The sequence below is a fragment of the Saccopteryx leptura genome, chromosome 11 (assembly GCF_036850995.1).
Source record: "Saccopteryx leptura isolate mSacLep1 chromosome 11, mSacLep1_pri_phased_curated, whole genome shotgun sequence".
NCBI classification, from domain to species: Eukaryota; Metazoa; Chordata; class Mammalia; order Chiroptera; family Emballonuridae; genus Saccopteryx; species Saccopteryx leptura.
Window position 1 is genome coordinate 58,538,473 of NC_089513.1, and position 25,288 is coordinate 58,563,760.

The following is a 25,288-nucleotide window of genomic DNA, read 5'->3' on the forward strand; positions in this document are numbered from 1 at the left end:
CTTCAGCTGATCTTCTGCAAGCTCCCTTCCAGCGCTCGCTTCCTGTCAGCTCTCTACCCTTATGTTCACTGTCTCTTTTTGGCCTCTTGTTCTTGTCCCTTGCATGCCTCCTGTCCTTTTTGTGTTTTATTTTCTCACTGTCCCTGCCAGGTCCATGCAGGATAAGGTGGAGATGGAAACAGAGCTGCCATACCAGGGAATGTCATGGCACGTGCTTTTTAATATTGTCTACCTCGGACACATCCAGCCCCCAAAGGGGGGAGGGACAACAGTCATCTGGAGATGTGGAATCTGTGGATATAGAACTATAATTTATTAGATTCTGAAATACATGCTGTTATCTGAATGGCATACACGGGCCGTTTGGGTCCATAAACACTGAGATTCTCAAATGCACAGATTGCACCCATTTTCTTGGCATTGACATCAGTGTAGATATGTGAATGAACAGATGAATGAACAAATGAATGAGACTGGCTGAGTCCTGAGGCTGAAGAATCAGATTAGCGTGAGTTCTTAGTATGTGCTCGGGTGTTTTAATAGTCCCAGGGTTTGGCCCTAAGTGTGCACATGTAGAAGGCTCTTGGAATGCCAAGCCAAGGAGGGTTTTTGCTAAGACTTACCTCTATTAGATACAGTCTCCTGGGAAGGCCATGAAATGGACTGATCACCCCAGGGAATTTCCAGACCACTAGAGCCAACACCACAGGAATGCTCTCTATGGTTTTGGATCTGGTCTGTTCCTGAAGGGATTCAACAAATCCTGGTACCTTCAGGAATCAACAGAGTGGAATAGCACAGCACGTGTCAGCCAGGGGACATCTCCCATTGCCAAGGCATCGTCGTCATTGCCCGGCTCCAGCATACTGCAGCACTGTATTAAGAGTGTAGCTGCCAGCTAAAGGAAGTTAATGACCCTCTGATTTTCCAAAATTGATATTAGTTTTGGATTGGGTTATTTGAGTGGCAGGATAACTACCATTAACTGATGCTTCTGTTCCCTGTTGATCATTCAAAAAAACTCAAAAAAGAGCTTTTGGATCTTATACAAATAATTTCATTTTTAAACAATTATTATTTTATGGTAGGATTTAATGAGGACACTTAAACCCAAATTCATCTTTTTCAAACAAAACAAATTACAGTCTACAAATGTGGCATATATATATATATGCCACATTGTTATATATATATATATATAACAATGCCACATTGTTATATATATATATATATATATATAACATTCTTTTAAAAAAATCAATGGTAACCTATAGTCTGACTTTTTCTGTCAGATATACATATAAAATGTAGGCAGATTTATTCTGTTTCAGAAAATGACCATGTACGGCACATTTTCAGATTTTTTCCCCCCCTATGGCATGTATGATTTGATAGAATCATGAGAAAACTGTTTCTTCCTTTTTGGACACATTTTCCCCTGTGAGGACGACCTACATGAGCTCTTAGTCAAGGAAGAAAGATGCTTAGTTCTCTGAAAGTGAAAAGTGTAAAAATACTTACGAAATGGAGGACAATGTTTATAAGAATGGTTTTTAAGAAACTTCTAACAGACAAAAACTCAAGAGCAGTTAGTTTACTAGAATGCTGGGAACAACCAGTTATGTCCCCAGAAAGGGTAGTGGTTATGCTTTGGTTATTCATGCAAATTCTTAAAAAAATAAAATAAAAAGAAAACATACATTACATGAACTTATATTTGCAATGATACAAGGGGGAGGGGACACATATGATAAAATGACAGAACAAAGCATGCACAAGTTAAGCACCTTGATGCTAAACTGCCACTGTCAGCTGATGAGGAGGACATATCCAAGCTGAGCATTTTACGGAGCCTAGGTCGAGCACGCTCACTTGTTTTAGGAACAGTTTCTGGTCCATCTAAATCATCAAGGGTAGACTGCCTTGAGAACAGCATGGTTGCTTCAGTGTAGCAGCTAGCAGCGCAAACAGTTACAGAGACACAGGGTTAAAACACCAGTGGTAAATCAGTTTACACATGGATCAATTGACCAACACACTGCCATGCAGCTAACGACACACGAACACCAACACTGCTGACAATGACGACCGCCACAGCGGGGCTCAAGGACAGGGAGGGACCTGCTTGGCAGGACAATAAAATACAACAGTACTGGATTGACCAAAATATAATGGCTAGTGATACTGTATGAAATGTCACTCTCTGGGTGGGACATGGAAATAAGAATAATTAGAAGTCCTGACACCTCCTCTCACAGAGAATTCATGTTATTATAACTTTGCAAAACGGAATTATTTTAATTGAGGAAAAATATGGTTTATTTGGAGCTCCCTGAGTTCATGGAGAGCATTTTGTAACCAATTGCTTAAGAAGAAATAGCTTTTCTTCATGTAAAATTTATATAAAAGATTAAAAAATATTTTAACACAGTCTCCAAAATGAGAGAGGGAAGCTCAGGGATGACCACAACAAACTGAATTTTCCACCCCATTGTTCGAGTGATATTCAGTGAAGCCAAACTCGATGCCTTGCATGTTGAAGAGATGCTGGTTTGATATGCAACTGGATATAAACCAACATCAAAAAAAAAATAAAAGAAAGAAAAGAAAATAAAGAAAGAAATTGGTACAAAGAAAACAACAAAGGAAGTCTAGCAATGGCAGGGTTATTTTGTCTGTTAACTTTTCATTTTGCCTAATGAATTTTATCTTCTGGATGATGTTTTTGGTCTTGATGGATATCTTTAAGATGAGAACCCATTGGCTGAAACACCCTCAGCTCCTGGTCCCCGATGAAGCAACAATTGGGGAGGGGATGGTGGCAGATGCAGGACTGAGATGCTACTGAAGGAGAAGAAGCTAAAAGAGTTAGGACGTAGACATGATCTCTGTTCAGACACACAGCTTAACCCCCCAAAGGGTGGCTAATGGAGTACCTATCTTCCGGCCTGAATGCTAATGACTTGGTTGATGCAGGAGAGCAGGCCCCTGTGATACAGGATGGCTGATTTACCAGCTGACACTGTTAAGCTGAACATCTTCAGCAAGCGACCTCACTGGGAGGCCTACTCTATGCCCAATGGGCACAGCCTGATGCCGCCAGGTAATGATTGTGAGGCAGAAATGGACCTCATTCAGGATGGAACCATCGCTGGGAACTGGGGAACAGGGACTCTGAGTCACTCGCTGATGGAACCAGTTAAGGGCTTTTTTTTAGGTTTCAGGTGCTTTAGCATAATCCCACTGTGCGCCAGTGTGACCATCCTGCTGCACGTGTCATAGCTACGTGGCCAGGACAGGGCCAGGACAATGAGAGAGGTGAGCATGTAAGCATCCAAATAGTCTTTAATGACACACAGGCTGATTATCTTAAAGAGGGCCATAGTTCCTTAGGATGTCACCATGTCCTGAGCCAAATGAGGAGATGACAACGAGGTAAACTAGAAATGCATGAACAAGCATAGGGAGGACTGGGTTTGAACCGCCAGCTGGACATTAACTGGCTGTTGAGTGTCAGGTAAGGCAGTCTCTCATTTCGGGTCCCAGTTTTGCCATTTATGAGGCGGAGGAACTGGATCTGTGCATTTCGGTATTGCATATTTTAGAGGTACAGCCCCACAGCCCTTTTGGAGTTTGTAGGAAGAGACTTGTGCACGCTCTCCTGCTGCACTGCTCAGATGTTCTGCACAGGAGCCATTCTTTAATAATCCCCACTTATCTCCTTCGTTCTTACCTTGAGTCCTATTGTCCCATCAGCCCACCCACCTTCAGAACCCAGGTGATTGGGTTGTTTGGGTGATTTGGACCTAGCTGCTGTCCAATCCAGGATGGTATTAAACATAAAGGGGAAACGGAGAAACTTTATAAAAACAAGCCCTGATGACAGGTTTAACTGGATGGTCGTCACCTTGCAGGGCCATATAGCAACCTCTAGGTCAGTGGTTTTCATCCTTTTCACACTTGGTGACTGGTACAAACAGGAGAATTATTTGGGGGACCACTAAGGCAGAAATCGTCCTGAGCATAAGCGAATTCAGTGAAGATCATTGGGTCTATAATTGTCACACAGCAGCAAGATGGTTAACTCTCTTTTGCGGACTGGCACGGAGTTTCTGGTGGACCAGTCTGTAGACTGGTGGTTGAAAACACTGCTCTAGGTGACATTCTCAAACAACAATCAGCCCCTTCATATCTAGAAATGCTCTTTAGGATTTCACTAATATTTCTTGCAGGAATTTAAACCAATGTATTTTATGAGAAGGTAATGATTTCTGATTTTCTACAACAACCATTAAAAATATGGCCATTTTACACTTGGATTTGAAGGACCTCATGACTATTCTAATAAGTCAAAGGGAATACAAATTCATTTGGTAGGTTCCCACCCAAACCTCATATACTGTAAGCCTAGATGTAAACATGTGTGACATGGAGGCAGAGCAGGAGCTGTGACAGGTGGGAGGCTCCACCCAGGCTGGGTCTTCTGTAAAAGCGGCGGGGTCACACTGAGCATGTCACACTGGGCGTGTGAGTTCTTACTTGGGAATGACGCTAGGCCTTGCCCAATGGCACAGATATTGGGAACAAGCTTCTATACTCAATACCTTCTAGGGGAGATTACTGCCCTTCCAGCAATCAGCATGCCTTACTGTTGACTCTAATGTAGACAAATGATAGGCAGTTGGAAAATTTCCTAAAGCAAAGAAGCTAGGAATGCAGCTCAGCCGTTAATAAAAGGAAAAATATGTAAATTCATTTCTTTTCTTTTCTTCTTTTTTTAGCAAGAGAGAGAGAGAGACAGACAGACAGACAGAGACAGACAGGAAAGGAGAGATGAGAAGCATCAGTTCTTTGTTGCAGCACCTTAGTTGTTCATTGATTGCTTTCTCCTATGATGGGGGGACTCCAGCCGAGCCAGTGACTTGTTGCTGAAGCCAGGGACCAGGGGGTCATGTCTATGATACCATGTTCAAAGTCAGTGACCTCGCACTCAAGGTGGTGAGCCCATGCTCAAGCCAGTGATCTCAGGGTTTTCAGCCTGGGTCCTCAGCATCCTAGGCCTTCGCTCTAACCATTGCACCACTGCCTGGTCAGGCATGTAAATTCATTTCTTAATGCTAGAGATATAATGATATAGTGAACCTCATTGCATTTCTTTTTTCTTTAGGTTGAAAATAAAAAGTGAAAATTAATTTTAAAAATACTGACTTTTTACTAATATATTTATTGATTGGATGACCCTTTTTAAATTTGGGGGGTATTTTGACAGTCTCTGCTAAAAGGCAATTCATGGATTTAAAGATCTTCTATCTCACAATTTTTTTTAATTTTTTTCTTTTTTTTTTTTTAAAAAGAAGTATCACCAATCCATTTGATCAATTATTGGAAGTTAACCCTAGATTAGTCACACACACATGCGGAATTCTTTTTTTTTTTTTTATTTTTATTTATTTTATTATTTATTTATTTATTTATTTTAGAGAGAGGAGAGGGAGAGACAGACAGAGAGAGAGAGAGAGAGAGAGAGAGAGAGGAGAGACAGAGAGAGAGAAGGGGGGAGGAGCTGGAAGCATCAACTCCCATATGTGCCTTGACCAAGCAAGCCCAGGGTTTCGAACCGGCGACCTCAGCATTTCCAGGTCGATGCTTTATCCACTGCGCCACCACAGGTCAGGCAAAATATCTTCTATCTCACAATTTTTGATGATGGATACAGTTTTATATTGTAATTTTGGGTCAGATGAACTGTTTTAAAGGTTTTTTTTCCTTTTTCTTCTATTTTATCCTGAGTTGTGATCTAGAATTTTAATTAATTTTACATTGCTGACCACTCACGAGTTAACTCATGTTTGTACTTGCATTAGTTTTTTCAATTTTTGAAACTCAGGGTAATGAAGGATTGTTGTATTTGTGACTCTTCGCCCTGAAGGTTGAAGTTCGAAAACTAGCACACGGTTCTGTATTCTCACACAGACTCCTTTTCTTTCCACTCTTCCTCTTCCCACTCTTCCAGGCGTGAGACCGCAACATCGAAGGTACAGTAAACAAACACAGTGTCGAGCCATCTAAACTAAACTTGGACTATCTTTTAACCGCTTGCAGTTAGAACATACTACTAAGGATATTGTAAAGTCTTTTTCATCATGTTCAATCCAACTAGAACGTGTAAAGTGTGTGTTTGAAAAGGAAAGTGCAGCGAAACAGATATATTTGCAAAACATGTTCTGTACCATTACCCATAGCTGATTGCTACACAGTATACCACACCAAAAAAAAAAAAAAAACTACTAAAATATATAATATGTATAAAATATAATATGTAGCAGATATATACAAAGTTTCATTTAAATTCATTATGTATAAATAAAGTATACTGAAGTTTATTTAGATTGTTTCACTTTCATAATTATAAAAAAAAATAGCTGGTGACATGATATAACCTCTGTGTGAAATTGCCGGTCAACAATGTGTTAATTGGCTATATTATTATTCAATAATTATTGTGCCATTGAATGTTGCTAATACGGGAATTATATATGTTTATTTCATGGAAGTTTGATTTTCAGTTCACTGTCTAACATTCTCTTTGCTCTGATTAGTGTGATTCCGAATCTGCCTCTGGAGCCCTTACTCTCCAGCATGGCTCATGTGTGATATTCAGGAGGCTTGTGAAATCCTCAGAAATTTCTGGAAAAAAATGTATTTCTGTACACTTCTCCCTTTGTGAGAAAGTATATAACTTCATGAAAAATATTTTAAATTATTATTTATTTTTTTATTAAGTGAGTGTCTTTTATTAAGAGAGACAGACTCCCACATGTGCCCCCACAGGGATTCACCTGGCAAGTCCCCTACCAGGCAGTGCTCTGCCCATCTGGGACCACTGCTCAGTTGCTCTGTAACTGAGCTATTTTAGCACCTGAGGGAAGTCCATGCAGCCATACTCAGCACTATCCTCAGCATTATCCTCAGTGCCTGGAGCCAACTTGCTTGAGCCATTTGAGCCATGGCTGTGGGAGGAGAAGAAAAAGAGAGAAGGGGGAGGGGTGGAGAAGCAGATGGTAACTTCCCCTGTGTACCCTGGCTGGGAATCGAACCTGGAACTCCCACATGCCAGGCTGATGCTCTACCACAGAGCCAACCAGCCAACCAGTGTAAGTGTCATTGCAAGTTAATGAAGAAAGGTTAGTTCATCCAGTCCCCTTCTTACTTGCCAAGTTTAGGGATCAGGTAACAACAACAGCATCCCTGTATTATGAAGCAAGGCAAGAAGGGAGGTAAAAAAAAATTCATTTCAAAATATTATAATTCACCTGACCAGGCAGTGGCGCAGTGGATAGAGCATCAGACTGGGATGCGGAGGACCCAGGTTTGAGACCCCGAGGTCACCAGGTTGAGCTCAGGCTCACCTGGCTTGAGCAAAAAGCTCACCAGCTTGGACCCAAGGTTGCTGGCTTGAGCAAGGGGTTACTCGGTCTGCTGAAGGCCCATGGTCAAGGCACATATGAGAAGGCAATCAATAAACAACTAAAGTATCACAATGGCAACGAAAAACTAATGATTGATGCTTCTCATCTCTCTCCATTCCTGTCTGTCTGTCCCTATCTGTCCCTCTCTCTGACTCTCTCTCTGTCCATGTAAAAAAAAAATTATAATTCACATTATGGAGCATCATGTGTTTTGAAAAACAGATGCAAATATGCAGTAACCAAATATATACTATGCATGTATACAATTGTATTCTTAACTCTGTGGGAGGATATATTTCCAGTAAAATATAAACATGACTTTCAGTTAAGATAAACAGAGTTATCGTAAGCCGTTTATTTTTAAATTCAGAAAGAGGAAAACACAGTTTGCCTCAGACCTTGTCCATATTCTATATATGCAGAGCAGAGCTATCCAAACTTGAGCGTGTGGGGGGGTTAAATATGCTATAGACAAATAAAAAAACAAGGGGAATATGTTTTAGAAAATGTACAGAGTATCTCAGCTGTTTTCTTCTTCATTCTCCCATTTTTAAAAAAATGGTTGTTGAGTCATGAACACATTATAAAGCATGAATTTGGAAACTTTTAGATTCCTCAGTTCATTTTCATTCACCCTATAACCGAGAAGTAACATTAGTCAGTATCTTGAACATTCACTACATTCAGACAAATATTGCCTCCCTCACCTTGCTGACATGTCCAACCACTTCTGCAAATGTACCTATGCAGTCTCCTCTTATTGTAAAAAAAATAGGCTCTGGCTGGTGGCTCAGTGGATAGAGCTTTGGCCTGACATATGGATATCCTGGGTTTGAGAAGAGTGACCATCTGCTTCCCTTCCCCTCCCTCCCTGTTCTCCTCCTACAGCCTGTGGCTCAATTGGTCTGAACATTGGCCTCAGGCACTGAGGATAGCTCAGTTGATTCAAGCATCAGCCCCAGATGGGGGCTGTCTAGTGGATCCTGGTGAGGGTGCCTGCTGTCTCATTATCTACCCTCCTCTTACTTAAAAATAAATAAATAAATAGAAATAAAAAGAATCACTACCATGAAATAACTTTAAATATGTAAGAGAGTGGGTGGAATGGGAATGAAAATGAACTTTTACTTTTAGCATGAAAATGAATTAAAGAGAAAATAATTCAGTTTAAATAATTGATCCATATATATAGAGAGAATTGTTACAAGAAGAACACATTTAAGAAGGTTGGAAACTTCCAAATAAGACAGGTTTTATGGCTTGCAAAAATATAAAAATAAAGTATAGACAAAAATGACATTCTGTTTCAATGAAGTCTGTCAAAGCAGACTGAATGTCTCCTTTTAAAAACGCTGATTGTGGGTCGCTTTCAGGAAGGCAGCTGGGAGGCTCAGCAGCACTCCCAATGCAAGGACACACGTATGTTCACTCTGTAACTGATATCACCAATAGCTTCAGAAATTAACTATCGAGAAATGTGTGGATGCTGGGGTAGAAGGAAAGTGAAAACTTAAGTTTTATTACCATGTACAATGTTTTAATAACCCATTATTTTATTCTAGGATTAAAAGCATTTCAAATAGCAAATAAATGCTTTTACCTTGAAACTCTTACGAGTTTCTGTCCTAAGTGTTTCTTCTGTTCACAAAAATACAGAATAGCTGAAATATATCTACTTCTTTGATACTTATAAATAAGCAAGGATTATTTCCAAATTAAATGAAAAACAAGATTCCTTTTATTATTCCTCAAAGGATTTTAAAAGAATCAATACCTATTTTGGGGGGACTGGAGGGGTTATATCCATGAAGAATTTTATCTGTACAAAAATCAAATTTAAATCAATATATGTATGAGTACATATATTTTTAAAAAAATAAAAATAAGATTTTAGCATATATATTATTTTAAAACTTGAATTTTGTTTTATTAAATATTTATATATTTACTAAATATATATATTGATATATGTATAAAACATCTTTCCGTACCAATTAATTCAGATCTGCATCAAACAGATTATTAGAATAAAGAACAGGTACAATTGGAGTAGGTTAAATACAGCAATTCAGCAACAACTAAAAATAGCACTTAATGGTAAATTGTTTTTTTACCCACTTCTCCCCATTTATGTTGCAATTTCAACTTCTAGTTACTTATTTTGGGTTTGGTTTCTTGGTATTGATAAAATAGCCTTAGTCCCTTCCCCTGTTTCATCTGTAACATGTTCAGTATTTGTGAAGGACAGATAGTCCTGGAGCCTTGCTCAGCACATGGAGCTTCTAAACCAGCAGTGGGCATGTCCTCACACAGCAGGAGTTTTAGTCCAGAATTCCAGAGATAATCTTGTGGGTGAGTCTTTCTTCCCAGGCTCAAATCACTTAGATATGACTTATCTTTATGTGTCTATCTCAGAATCAAGACCAGGATCTGGCATGGAATCGGTGCTTTTTAACATGTTTAATGAAAACAATAAAGAAGTGAATGTCCTCAGTGATAACAATTCTTTACCTATGAAGATGGATACAAGGTGTAATTCATTCAGTCTAGCTAATTACCCTAGGCATGTTATTTTTCTCCTAAGACAGGACTAATGCTTTAAGGCAAAAAGCTAGATCTGTATGCTTGACGGCAGTGATCTAGAACTCAGTGGTGCAAAGAATCCGAGGCTCTTCTGGGGGAGGCAGTAAGAAAGACAGGCCTGGAGTGCAGAAGATATCATGAGAGGCAGCAGTACACTTGTTACTTTGAGAGGTGGTGGAGAAGTTGGGCTCAGAGCTAAATCAGATGGTTTTGGATTCTGAGTCCATTTATATAAACTTTCAAACTGTGTGACTTTGGGTCTGTAGCTAAACTTGGTCTTCTGTTAGAGGGATGATAACATTGTGCATCTCATAGGGTAAAATAAGGTAACCCACACATAGAACGTGGTGCTGGTCCATGGCGAGTGGTCAGTGTAGGGTCCCTGCTGTGAGACAATGCACATGTTCCCACAACACAGGGAGATGAAAGCTGACAGAACCCCTTCCTGGACTTTCATTATGGACCATGAACTAATAATTCTGAAAGAAAAAGATCAAAGATAACAGCAGATGTAGAAGATTCTAGTATAGGAGACATTTTGTGGAGCAACATTTTAAAAAGAATGAAAGATGCAACCCTTGACACCAACAGTAATTTTGTCATTAAAAAGGTTCATTCTTACTTGCTTCCAGCTTGGAAACTACTATGCTGTGCCTGTGAATCATACAGGTGTCCCTAGTAGCTTTTTCTTTCTTTTTTTTGTATTTTTTCTGAAGTGAGAAGTGGGGAAGCAGAGAGACAGACTCCTACATGTGCCCCAACTGGGATCCACCTGGAAAGCCCACCAGGGGGCAATGTTCTGCCCATCTGGGGTGTTGCTCTATTGCAACCAGAGCCATTCTAGCACTTTAGGTGGAGGCCATAGAGCCATCCTCAGCACCCGGGCCAACTTTGCTCCAATGGAGCCTTGGCTGCAGGAGGGGAAGAGAGAGACAGGGAGAAAGGAGAGGGGGAAGGGTCGAGAAGCAGATGGGCATTTCACCAGTGTTCCCTGGCCAGGAATCAAACCCGGGACTTCCACACGCCAGGCCAACACTCTACTGCTGAGCTAGCCAACCAGGGCCCTAATAGCTTTTTATTGCTACCTGATTTTATCTGGCTTGGTCAAGGGGAGAACAACATTCCTTTGGCTTGCTGCACACATGGAGATAACTTGAAGAGGACGGGGATCCACATAAGTTTTGATTAACTTTCACCTCACACATTCATTTCTCATATTGATAAGGTCCACCTCTTTTACCTTTGTCAAAACCAAACCCATTGTTTAGAACGTGAAATACCTGGAGATACTGTCATGGGAATCTAAGCTATCCATCCTGTGGGCTGTCTGTGCACCTGAAGCAGCACCAGGACAGTCGTCAATTGTGTCCAGTCCAGACTCTCTGGAAAGGTTCATGATGTGGTTCTGATAGTACATGTGGATGCTTTCCCGAGTGGGCACGTTGCCCTGCAGTGAAGGAGAGAGACAGGGCACAGTTCTTATTCACCTCTGCAGCCCCCTGACATTTCTCAATACTGACAACTCTCAGCCACCGTGCGCACTTTGAGTAGATTAATACAAAGCTGGTGAGTTGGGCACTGACATCCTCTCATTGAATTAATTGCACTCATTATTGGATAATGCTAAATAATAAATCCCTCTTGTTTATGGCTAAAGACAGTTAAAAGCTACAAACTTCAAGTTGTAAAATAAGTTAGTCATGGGAATGTAATATACAACATGGTGACTATAGTTAATCATATTATACTGTATATGGGAGTCCTTTATCCACAAGGGATACGTTTCAGACCCCCCAGTGGAGGTCTGAAATCATAGACAGTACTGACATAGTATGCTTTTTCTTATGCATACATATATATGATAAAGTTCAATTTATAAATAGGTACGCTAAGGTATTAAGAACAATAATAAATTAGAAAAATTATAACAATTTACTATACTAAAAGTTATGTCAGTGTGGTTTCTTTATATCTCAGCAAAGTAGCACAGATTTTTTTTCTCTTTCTTCACAATTTCAAAATAGAAGACTTGTTCTTACATAGATCTTAGCAAGCTTAGTATATGATTTTTTTGTTCCTGATTAAATCAAGAACTCTTTTCCACTAAAAGTAAACACTTTACTGCTTCTATTTGGCTTATCTGAATTGCCAGCATCTCCATTCTTGCACTGTGGGGCCATTAGTAAGTAAAATAAGGGTCACTTGAACACAGCACTGTGACACCACCACCACATTGGATCTGATAACCCAGACAGCGACTATGGGATTAACGAGCAGGAAAGTGTACACAGAGTGGACATGCTGGACAAAGAGATGGTTCACATCCTGGGTAGGAGGGGCGAAGGCATGAGATTTCATCACTCTACTCAGCACAACAGGCAATTGAAAATTTATGAATTGTTAATATCTGGAATTTTCCATTTAATATTTTTGGATATCAGTTGACCAAGTGTAAACCACAAAAAGTGAAACCATGAATAAGAGGGACTACTGTATTTGTAAGTTATTAAGAGAGTAATAGATCTTAAAAATTTACAAGAAAAAAACATATGTAACAATGTGTAGTAATGAATGTTAAGTGGTGGTCATTTCAAAATATACATAAATATCAAATGATTATGTTTTTCACTTGAAACTAATATAATGTTATATGTTAATTATTTTTCAATTAAAAATTTAAAAGAAATCTCTTCTTATATGTAATTTCATACCTATATATAAATATGTATATAATAGTAACTTTTCCACAAATAAACTATTATTTTTAAATAAAATATAGAAACTTATATAACTATATTTTGTTGCTCTTCATATGTTCTAAATTTTTGTATGATAAGCTTAAGATTAAACTTTTCAGACTAAACAATGTGATCCTTTATGACACATGGCAGTCTGGGCACCTGTAAACTTTAATGAAGTGAGGTGACAGAATGAATAAACTGACCAGTATTCTAAGACTTTCAGGACTGTGTGTATTTGTGTGTAGTGTTTGATTTTAATTTTGAGCATGGAACGGATTTAAATATGTATAAAAATAAAGGGGTTATGTAAAGATGGTCTGGAAAGAAAGGATTTTGACTTTTCCTACTTGGAGTTATGAATATTGATTGTCACAATCTTTATAATGTGAGAAAAAACAAAACCAATTATTCCAAGAGTGTTACCTTTTTAATTTCTCTGGTCAGCATGCATCTTTCAATTCTCAGAACTGTAGATATATCAATGTGCTCCCTTGAAATGGAATTAAGCCAAGTTGTGAAACTATCCACTGTAGCCAGAAAAAGGACCCAGGTAAATTTCAAAATATTAAATATCCTCTTGATGATATTGTCTAGGAGGAAGAAAAAGAAACTAAATTTCAAAAGAACAAAATACCATCAACCATTTTGCAGTGTGTAGCCAGTGATGTTTGACCAAAGGCAGACCCGATTTTGGCCCTGCATACCTCACGCGGAGAGGGGCATGTGACACTCAGTATAAGGGGGAATGAGGGGCCCCTAAAGTATGGGAAGCTACCACTGGTCTTTCTACACATGCAGTGCCAACCTCCAAACCAAGGTAGTATAGAATTATTAACCTTTGATCAAAACAGCTGTCAGAATACATTCACATACAGAATTAGATTAAAAGAAGAGATTGCATTTAAAGCTATTTCTGTTATTGACACAGGGCTCTAAACACTCTGTGTTTATCCAGGGAATTGGATACTTTATATGGCAATTGCATTTTAATTAAATCATCTTAAAGCTATTCTATAAAGAGTTCAGTACATGTACTGAGAGTATATATCTAACCCTGGCCAGATAGCTTGGTTGGTTAGAGCGCTGTCTGGAAGCATAGAGGTTGCTGGTCAGGGCACGTACAGGAACAGATTGATGTTCTTGTTTCTCTCTTCCTTCCTCTCTCACTAAAATCAGTAAATAAAAAATAGAAAAAAAAAGGGTATATATCTATACCACTGAACTATCATTATTCTTAATTATACTAAGCTGTGTTAAATACAAAATACTGCACATGGGACCAAACTTTCCCAAACCAGCAAAAGTCATGAAATTTCTGCCATGCTTGGGTTCTCTTCCTTATCTGTGGCTGTGACTTGGGGAGCCCAGGACAGCTGCCCGGTGTGAGGAGCTCATCTGCAGATCGCCACTGTGTCCCTAATGTGTCCCAGTGCAGCACATGGTGATCTAGTGCCCTCAGAGAATTCAACACAAGCTACCTGATCATTGATCAGGTTTAGAGAGACACCATAGCTATATGGCTTAACTTTTTTTTAGGTTTGCATCAAAACAAAGGAGGGAAGATTCCATATTAAGTGTTGCTCATTTGTTTGCGTAAGCCAATGGTTTCTCAGCCAGAATACAAGAAACCCTTCAGAACATGCCATCAAATTTTCATCCGTGTGTACTTTTATAAAAATTTAGTTTTATTAACTATTTCAAACATTAATTTCAATAAAGCGAATACTTGGTGAACATGACAATGAATTATGATACCGTTTGTTAAAGACAAATACCAACAAGAAAACAACTCTTATCTCTCACCCTTCCCTTACCAAAAAGAAAAAAGAGAAAGAGAAAGAAGATTCAAGTGTCATAATAAAACCTTAATAAATTTAGAATTAATGGCAATAGTTTAAAATTACAGTTTACAATCATTCAGATAGCATGTAGGAAAGGGTATAAGCCTTTATGATCTTGTGCAGGGCTCAGCAAACCTTTTTCTGACTTCTGAACACAGAGAACAGTGTGGTGAATGCCGGAGGGCAGGGAGGTGTAGGAAGATATCAGGGGCAAATGGTGATGGATGAAGACTTGACTTGGGGAAGTGAACATACAATACGGTGTACAGAGGTGTGTTGTACAGCTGGGTACCTGTAAACTGCATAATTTTGTTAACCAGTGTCATCCCAATAAATTCAATAAAAAAAACCCTTTCTTCTGGACAGGGCCTAATAGTAAAATATTTTTGGCTTTCCAGGCCATACTGTCTCTATTATAACTAATCACTGCTGTTGTAGTGTGCAAACACCTGTAGACAGTGAATGAATCGTCTATGAACGGGCATGACTGGGTTACCAATAAAATTTCATTTATGGACACTGAAATTTGAATTTCATAATTTTCGTATGCCATAAAATATTCTTCTATTTTTTTTCCAGTCATTAAAAATATAAAAATCATCCTTTGTTAACCATATAAACACAGGTGGCAAGTGGAACAGTTTCCTGACTTCGAATCCAGTATAATCAGATATGACCTTTGGGAGACTCACCCATGATTTCCGTACTCCTTTCTCTCTGCTTTAATTCTCACACCACAGTATGAGTTAAGGATTAACTTTGCAATGGTGAGAAAGACGAAAGAAAGAAAGAAAGAAAGAAGGAAAGAAAGAAAGAAAGAAAGAAAGAAAGAAAGAAAGAAAGAAAGAGAGAGAGAGAGAAAGGGAGAGAGAAAAAAAGAAAGAAAAAGAAAGAAAGCTAGCTATCTGTGAATCCAGTGGCATAGGACAAAGGCAGTCTTTCTCTAGGTAAATGTTTGCTCTTGTCAAAGGAGAAACTATCAGAGAAATCATGGCTTTATATGGGACGGCGTCCAGACAGAGTCCAGGTGGACAAGAGGGTCAAAGCAGAGTCAAACAGTTCTATCTGTGGGAGCAACAAGAATCTAGGAGTGGCCAGTGGGCAGCTGGGAAGAAAACTGGGAATATGGGGAAGGAGATGGGAGAATGATTAAATGAGAAGAACCTGAAGGGATGGGGCCCTGAGCTATAGAGACAGCAGCTGGGGAGAGATCTGATAAGTTGGGCATCTTGATTACTGGCTGACTTTCCCTTTGAGTAATTTCCTGCTGTGAGGGCCACTGCCTCCCACTACCCCCCACCCAAACCTTGGTAAAAACTGGGTCACATCTATCACAGAAATGAGAGAGTAATCTTCACTGAGCAAAGACGCCCAGTAAGGGAGCCGCTGATCTGTGAGTGGGCTGAGATGTGGGAGACAGCCTGTAAATTGACAAAGTTCTTATGGCCTAGGGCTTAGTTTAAGACTAAGCTCTTCCCCACACCCTTTTAAGACTAAGATCTTCCCACACCCTTGACTGTTGCATGGTGGGGAGGGGGGTGCATTTTTATAAGGATTTCTGTTTATGCCTCAGATGTGTGACTTTGTTATCAGAGACTTCCTTATTTGCATATGGCTCTGCACCATATAATAAAAGATTTGCTTTTGCTCTGGCAAGCTGTGGGCGGAGCGGAGACCTCCCGATTCCATCCTTTTTCTCTCTGAGTTTATTTCTTCATTCCGCACCATTTTCATTCAGGACCTGGACAATTACTAGCCACACTGGTTTGCGGCAAGTGGTGCCTGAACGGGGTCCTGAGGAAGAGAAAACTAAACTAAAGGCAGGTGATGGAACTCCCCAAGTGTGCACAGTGAGTAAAGTTTATAGGGAAAGTATAGTCAGGAGTAATAAATTATGGGACAATTAGGGTCAAAAGTAAGAGACCTTTTTTAAAAAATAGTTATGTAGCTAGAATGCTTTTTGCGATATATTCAAGATGTGCGCCCCTGGTTCCCAGAGGGAGGAAATGGTTAGTTCTGCTACAGGGGAGCATGCAGGTAAAGTTCTGAAAAGGTAGTGGTGTGAGGAGACTATGGCAGGTCGTGCTGTACTTTGTGGTTTGGGGGCCAAGGAATGTGGGACGGTGTGGCTGCTCCTAGTTCTCTCTGGCTGCTTAGTCTGCTGCTCAGCTAAAATTGAGGTAGAGGGGAAGTCTTGTCATGGTCAACCTGAGCCCCCAGTTTCAACAACTATGGAATTTGAGAATGGCTAGGAAACTCAGCTATTAAAGTCACAGCTTTTCCTGTTATTGTCTGATTTTCTTTAATGTTTTAGCAACAATCCTCTGAACTATTATTTTGTTTCTTTCTTATTCTTTGCCTGGAAATTTAGGCAGGGGACCCCTGGTGGATTTGACTACAAAATTTCCTGTGTAGCTGCCGAGAGCAAATTCTCTTGGGGAGATTTTGTTTAGTCTCATCCTTCAGTCCCTCTGTCAGAAAATGCCCTGACTGAGAATAGGCAGGCAACTTTCTAGTCTGGTTGTGCTCTGAAATCCCGGGTTTCTTTCTAGTTTGTCTGATTCTAGTTTCTGTTTAGTTTTTGTCTGATGTTTAAAATGTTATTTTTAAGGCCTAAATTAAGTTCTTGCATGCAAAAAATTGGAAATGCTGGCTCTTATATTGAAGAAATAAAATAGTTTCATTCCTACATTTTTGCTTTAAAATTGGAACATGTCAAGAGTGCTCATTTAAATTTAAACAGAATGGACTGTAGAGCCTAAAGACTTGCTAATTTAGTTGGTGCTTTGTAAGGTGTGTTCTTTGTTTTCTGAGTTGAGAGTAAAATAGCAACTCATGTATTAGGATTAATCAGATTTAGAGCATGTCTATCGAACACTTAAAAGTCAATTAAAAAATAAAAAGGAGGGATTCATACCCTGAAACTCCTGCAAATCTTCTTTATCACATTCTTTTTACTTTAAAAAAACTTTAAATGCTGATGTACAGGGCCATTCAGTAGCTTAGAGACTCTGGAATCCAACAAGGAAAGCATTCCCTGAAGTGCGATGGAAGGACCCGCTCACAGGAATCTGGCAAGGGCCAGACCCTGTTCTCTCATGGGGCGAAGGATATGTTTGTGTTTTTCCTAGGACTGCTAAGGCTCCTTGATGGGTTACTGAATGTTTGTTGAGACACCATGAGCCAGGAGAAGAGACTTACTCCACAAGCACAATCGTATAAGGCTTATTATACTCCACTCTCATCCCTCTCTCTGTTAAACCTGTTCCACCTGTCAAATCCTCTTAGCACACCCCAAACCTCTTCCTCCTGCAAATTATACTGTCTCTCTATCTTCTTCCAATCAGCCCCCAATATATGGAAAAAGCTTAAAAAGGCAGAGGAGGGCCTTCAAACCCCTCAACAAGCTCTCTTGAGCATGGTTTTTAAGGACTATAATGACCAAGAGGAACAGGAGAAGGCAGACAGAGCCCAGAGATCAGGCAAAATACCAGCTCTTGGCAGCCACCCTTAAAGGCTCCAATGCTCCTAAGGGCCCTCATAAGACTCCATCTGGGCCCTACTTCAAGTGTAAAAAGGAAGGTCATTGGACTAAAGCCTGTCTGGCTTCTCGGCCCCCACCAGGGCCATGCCCTCATTGTGGGAAAAAGGGACACTGGAAGGTAGATTGCCCCTTTGCTTTTCCAAGGGAGGGTTCAGTCTCTTCCAGCCCTACCCCAGCCACCTCTGACCTAACCTTGCCCAGCCTTCTGGAACTCGCCCCTGAAGACTGAATGTGCCCAGGGCCATTGGCCCCATCTCATATCATCATTGATGAGCCTAGTGACCATCCAAATAGCAGGTAAACTGATCTCATTTTGTATAGACATGGGGCCACTTACTCTGTTTTGCCCAAATATTGGGATCCTGCTCATCCCTCAAAGATCTCTGTTGTAGGTGTTGATGGTCTTATTTTCCTCCTCACTTGCCATGGATCCACTGCCTTATCTAATACATGGTGTCTCCTTTACACATACTTTTTCTTCTCCTGCCTTGGTGCCCCAACTGTATTTTAGGCCAAGACCTATTCTCCAAATTCAGAGCCTTTCTTTTCTTTCACCTCCCATCCTCAGAATCAACTTTGTTGCTATTCTCACCCAGCCAGATTTGCCTATTTCTGTTACAAATTTACCTCTACTATGCAGCATAGTGAATCCCAAGGTTCGTCTCACCACCCTCAAGGCTGCAAAACTTCAGGAAAAAGCTCCCTGCTTTCATCTCTCCAGGTTAAAGAAAACAAAAATCTCCATCTCCACATATGCCTACACATGGCCCTTTCAGTCTACCTGAATCATCGCCAGAAACCCAGAATTGACATTAAGCTTGTGACAAAAGCTTAATGTGCTGGAAGCAGTGGTCATGGGACTTGGAGGCCAGCTGCAGAGTGTGGAAATGTGACAACAGTTCCAGTGCCATGCAGACTTTCCCTGGATGTGTGTGACTCCTGCTCCTTGTGACAATTTTCAATGGGACTGAAGTGGGGTTGGGTTGCATTTGCAGGGAATATGGAACAGTGATGTGTCAGCATGGACTTGGTGAGCATATTAAGGACATTCAAAACAGCAAAATCTTTATTACGGATCCTGCTATATTGGCTAAGAATTTGCTTAATGATCTAAAAGGCTTCCATTAATGTATTAAGACACTTGTTTTGGTATCTGTTAACATTGGTTATACTAATTTTGTACTTATTCTGTATTTTTCCAATCTGCCTCTGAATTGGAATCTGGGAAATCAGACGAGTGCAAATCTCAGCACATGAGCTAAAATTTAAAAATAAAAACGGGGCATATATGGGAGATAGGCTATAAACTGACAAAGTCCTTAGAGCCTAGGGCTTAATTTAAGACTAAGCTCTTCCCCACACCCTTCCAAGACTAAGCCTTCCCTACACTCTTCCAAGACTAAGATCTTCCCCACACTCTTCCAAGACTAAGATCTTCCCCACACCCTTCCAAGACTAAGCCTTCCCTACACCCTTCCAAGACTAAGATCTTCCCCACACCCTTCTAAGACTAAGATCTTCCCCACACCCTTCCAAGACTAAGATCTTCCCCACACCCTTGACTGTTGCATGGTGGGGGCTGGTGCATTCTTATGAAGATTTCTGTTTATGCCTCAGATATGTGATTTTGTGTCAGAGACTTCCTTATTTGCATATGGCTCTGCACTATATAATAAAGTAGACCAGGGGCTTTGCTTTTGCTCTGGCAAGCTATGGGCTGTGCAGAGACCACCTGATCCCATTCTTTTTCTCTCTGAGTTTATTTCTTCATTCCGCACGGTTCTCACTCAGGACCTGGACAATATTAGCCATGCTGGTTCACAGCACTGAGTGGCTGCAGATTCCACAGAAGAGCAACTCTGAGCAGAGAGCACTGGGAACGCCCACACTTCTCCTTCAGCCCCCGGCTCCTGTTCTCCTCCTTCTGTTTCATTATTGAGCAAGGCATGCATTTCCCCCAGTAATTTGGATGGAACCTCAAGCTGTTTTATACAGACATCAAAGGCAACTTGGAGCTCTGGAGGCTGAAGGATTTGAAGTTAGTTACAACTGTACTGCTCACAAAAATTAGGGGATATTTTATCGCTTCTTATTCATTTTGAAATATCCCCTAATTTTTATGAGCAGTAGACTAATCAACATTAGCAGCATCTTATATTTTTTGGCAACTTAATTTTTTTTCTCATATTCACAGTTATTTCCTTAGAAGAGTTAGATAAATATAATATTTATGAAATACATGTATAAAATACAGATAAATATAAATATAATTATTTCATAGTTTTGCTTATGGCGGTCTTGATGGTAAAACTAAAATAGTTGTGTTAAAGACATGTATAACATGCACTTTATTAACTTGTGTGATCACAAACTAACATGTGAAATTAGTATTTTTATTTTTACTCAGGGCATTGTCATCAAAGAGCACAAATTCTGGGTTTAGACTCCTTGGGTTCAAATCCTATCTCTACCTCTTAGTAGCTATCTAGACTTGGAAAACTTAGCTAATCTATTTCTTCCTCAGTTTCTTAACTGTCAGATGAGGAAGAGGGTTTTGAGGTGCTTAAACAAGTTAATATGCCTAAAGCTCTCGAAAAAGGCTTTGAGCAATATTAGAATACTCGCTTCACAGACATGTGAGCAGAATTGTCTGGAAACGGAGGCTGGGTTTAAGGATATTAGACAGCTTTCAGAAAGTCTCATTTTGAGCCAGCAGATGGCATCCTTGAAAGTATTTATGCCCAGAGAAAAGAGCTTGAACATCCAGCTTGTGATCTACACAGGAGTTCCAGCCCCGTGCAATAAAGAAAACAGCGTTCTTACAGAACAAGAGAAGCATTTGAGTTAATTTCATGTGGAGAATTTTGTTATGCCTTCCTCCCCCCCCCCCCCCCCACTGCATAGAGAAATCCTCCTCCCAATCACATACTATGTGAAGCCCAAATGGTACCACCACTGGGCCAGGAGTTAGAAGACAGGGGTTCTGTCCCTGACCGCAGCTGTGGAATCCTGGGTAAACTCACTGGGATTGGGTTTCCCTCATAAAATGAGGAGGTTGGCTCAAGCATCCAGAATACCTCTCATTTCCCCCATTCTACTTAGCTCCCACTTCTTCCTTCTCTGTTCTTTAAAATTAATTGTTAACATTTTTTATGTCTCTATTCTGATAGCTTCTATGGGACATTTATAATTGGTGCCCCCACACTCCCTTTCCTAGGTACTTGGATAAAAGATTTAACAAACTCACTCTTTATTTACTCCCACAGTGCAAGGGGCAGATTGATCAACTTTTAGGAGTCAGTTTGCAATTTCACAGGAGATATCAAAGGACACATTATTTAGGCATAGTCCAGAAATAGTATTTGATGGATTGTTTTTAGGCAGCCTTTCATTACATAAACATTTGGGCAAGTGACATTTTCAAATCTCTGCCAGGTCATATTTGTCTTTATCTTATTACCTGGCCCATCCGACTTCTTTTTGATTGGTTCATCCTCGTGGCTTTCCCACTCCACAGGACCTGCCAAGTGTGTTCAATAAACATGAGTTAGATTCATTTAAAGTATATTAAATTTAAACACGACTCATCTAAATTAAAAGAAATTTTTAAAATTAAGTTTCAGATAGTCGGCCTATCTGAAACTCTATTTTAAGAGTTCCTGGGGAAAAGTTGTAAGAATTCACAGCTTTCAGATTCTCTTCTCTCCAGAAGAAGAATCAGGGGCCCCCAGGAGTGGGAAGATTACAGTCCCCTGGCCAGATCTCTCCTGCTTCCTGTTGTTAAAAATGGCCTGTTGGGTTTAGAATGGTTTTTATATTTTTAATAGTTGAAAAATCTTAAAAAGGAATATTTTGTGCTCATAAAAATGACATTAAATTCAAAATTTAATGGAACACAGCCAGACCTATTCATTTATGTGTTACTGATGGCTGCTTTCAACCTACAATAGCAGAGTTATGTTGCAACTTAACTTATGACCCGCAAAGCTTAAAATAGTTACTACCTGACCCTTTATGAGTTTACTGACCGATGTTACAAATTTTAGTGTGTCACCCCCTAAAGTGACATAGAAGGTGGTCAGATCTAGCAAATACCAATATAGGATGACCAATTAAATTTTAATTTAAGAAAAACAACAAAATTTTTTTAAATTTATTCATTTTAGAAAGGGGGGGGGAGAGAGAGAGAGAGAGAGAGAGAGAAAGAGAAAGAGAAATGGGGGAGGAGCAGGAAGCATCAACTCTCATATGTGCTTTGACCAGACAAGTGCAGGGTTATGAACAAAATTTTTTTTATAATTTTTTATTTTGTATAAATAAGTCCCACGCAGTATAGCCATATTATTAAGCTAAAATAAATATTTGTTGTTTATTTAAAATTTTCAAATTTAATTGGGTTTCTTGGATTTTCTCCAGCAACCCTATCAAAGACCATTAATGATCGGACTGCACTTCATCTTCTCAAACTGATTTTCTCCTCCTCTGTTTTGCATCTTGTTTCCACCAGCTACGCTGACCTGCTCGTGGTCTTGCTTCATTCTGCCAGACTGTGAGGCTCTGTTCATCCGCTGTCTTTTTCAAGAGGTATTACATTCCTTTATACTCTTTTACTCTCAGTCATCTTTTCTCCTCTGGCCCCACACTATGTTATCTGTACTTGTATTTTAAATGAACCTAGGCAGTTTCTGTGTCATTGGCGTCTCTCCTTTCCCTCTACTTGTGTTCCTTACTGGTTAAGATAGAAGGATCTAGAGCCAGGATGCTTGTTTTGAATTCCAGATCCACCGCCCACTGTATGTCTGTGTGACCTTAGGCAAGTTTCTTCAACCTCTTGGACCCTTTTCCTCGTCTGTGGGACACAGAGGATGAAATGGCCTGGGCTGTGGTGAAGACCAGGTGAGTTACTGCATAGAAAGCACCACAGACCTGGCACATCAGACAGAGTGGATGTGCTTTACCTCCCTAGGGGAAACCTGGAAGAGGTGACACCTGGTACCAAGAAGGTGCCGAATAAAGATTTATTAAATGATTAAGTAAAAAATGATTTCAGTCCCGATATCTTTGAACTGTTGTTGCCTTTGATTTATAGGTAAATGGTGCTCTATCTGCACATGAAATAACCCTCACAATACAGAGTCATGAAACATTTATAAGATGGTTGAAGGATACATATATATAGAACTGGTCAAATAATTTTAGAAGAACAAATATTTTACAATAGCAAACACAATTGTAAAGGAAATAAAATGGATAGCGAGGAGAGTATACAACATAATTAGCTCTGTAGTTACTAGACTAAAAAATATATGACATTGATAATATTGTAATAACAGCATATGGTACCAGATGGGTACTTGGAATATCAGGGGGAACACTTTGTAAAGTATATGATTTTCCAACCACTGCACTGTACATCTGAAACTAATAGAAAATAATATTAAATGTAAAATGTCATTGAAAAATAAAAAAAAATTAAATTAAAAAAAGTAAAAAAAGAAAAACACCAACCAACCAACTAACAAATATATGACATTGGCCTGAAGCTAGCAGATAATAGGACAGTGAGTCAGTATTCAGAATCCAGAAACATTTCTAAGAGTAAATGAAAGCATGATATTGACAAAAGTAGCACTGAAATTTAATAGAAAAAAGAAGAACCATTTAATCAACAGGGAGTGCATAACCGTCTATCAACCTAAAAGTAAAAAGTAAATAAACTAGATCTCTACTTCATAGAATAAAAACTTCTAAGTATAAATAAAACTAGGAGGAAATTTGGCAAAACATTAGCATAATATTTGGGGGAATTTCCTAATCAGAACTGAAACCTAGAAACATCAAAAAGAAATTTAGACCTACTTGACATAAAAAATTAAAAATTGTTTCGATAAGTGCCTGACCTATGGTGGCCCAGTGAATGGGGCATTGACCTGGAATGCTGAGGTTGCCAGGTCAAAATTCCGGACTTGCCTAGTAAAGGCACATAGAGAAGCAACTGCTGTGATTTTGTTTCTGTTCCCCGCCCTTCCTCTCTCTCAAATCAATAAATAAAATCTTTATTTTTTTAATGTGAAAGGAGGGGAGACAGAGAGACAGATTCCCACATGCACCCCAACCAGGATCCACCCAGCAACCTCTGTCTACGGTCAGTGCTTGAGTACTGAGCTATCTTTAGCACCTGAGGTGGAGGATCCATGGAGCCATCCTCAGTACCAGGGCCAACTCACTTAAACCAATCAAGCCATGGCTATGGGAGGAAGAGAGAGGGAGAGTAAGAGAGAAAGAAAGAGAAAGAGAGAAGGGGGAGGAGGAGGGGCGGAAAAGCAGACAGTCACTTCTCCTGTTTGCCCTGATGGGGAATTGAACCTGGGATATCCACATGCTGGCCGACTGATGTTTTACCACTGAACCAACCGGCTAAGGCTCGTAATCCCACTTTTGATAACGTATTCTATGGACAATGCATGTTTTTCCTGAGTTTTTGCTATGCATTTTAATATACATACACATACATGTATATACATTGTTTCGATTAGGGATATCTATGATAGCATTGATCATTGTAGAAAATCTGGAAGCAAACTTTTGTCCATTAGTGATGGACCAGTTGAATAAATTATGCATATTCATATAACAGAATATTTTACAACTTAAAAATGATATGGATTTATAAATACTTAATTGGAGAAATGTTCATGATGCATTGCTAATGAACATATAAGAGCAGTTGGTATGACATGAACTCATTTTAAAAAACAAACAAAGGAAACCAAGCCTGCACACATGTGCTATGGCCAAAAGAAAGGAGTGAAAGTGAACGTACATATTGGAAGTATTTGGTAGCTTAGTGGGTAGGTTTCTTGGGCAGCTTGTGCATTTATCTCTTTACTGAGATGTCTTGTCATCAGTTCTGCCTTAAGTTTATCTTATTAAATCAAAATAAAATAAAATGAAAGTTACCAGGAGATAGCAGGGGGCAGAATGATAAAAATGGTGAGAGGCTTTACAATTAGAACTCTATCAGAAATTATATTTTCCTTTTTATTTATTTTTTAATATATTTTTGATTTCACGAGGATCATATATACATTTTCTTTATAAAGCATAAAA

At 39.5% G+C, this 25,288-nt stretch overlaps 1 protein-coding gene across 2 annotated transcripts in view; it reads right to left on the minus strand.

The window, feature by feature from the left end:
* Positions 1 to 25,288, minus strand: part of PIEZO2 (piezo type mechanosensitive ion channel component 2) — a 496,788-nt gene that overhangs the window by 40,282 nt on the left and 431,218 nt on the right. For both annotated transcript variants that reach the window (XM_066352258.1, XM_066352260.1), the window contains 3 exons: positions 21,639 to 21,698; positions 13,217 to 13,383; positions 11,333 to 11,499 (listed from right to left, as the gene is read on the minus strand). In XM_066352258.1, the coding sequence (XP_066208355.1) occupies positions 11,333 to 11,499; positions 13,217 to 13,383; positions 21,639 to 21,698 (394 nt within the window). The remainder of the gene's footprint in view (positions 1 to 11,332; positions 11,500 to 13,216; positions 13,384 to 21,638; positions 21,699 to 25,288) is intronic.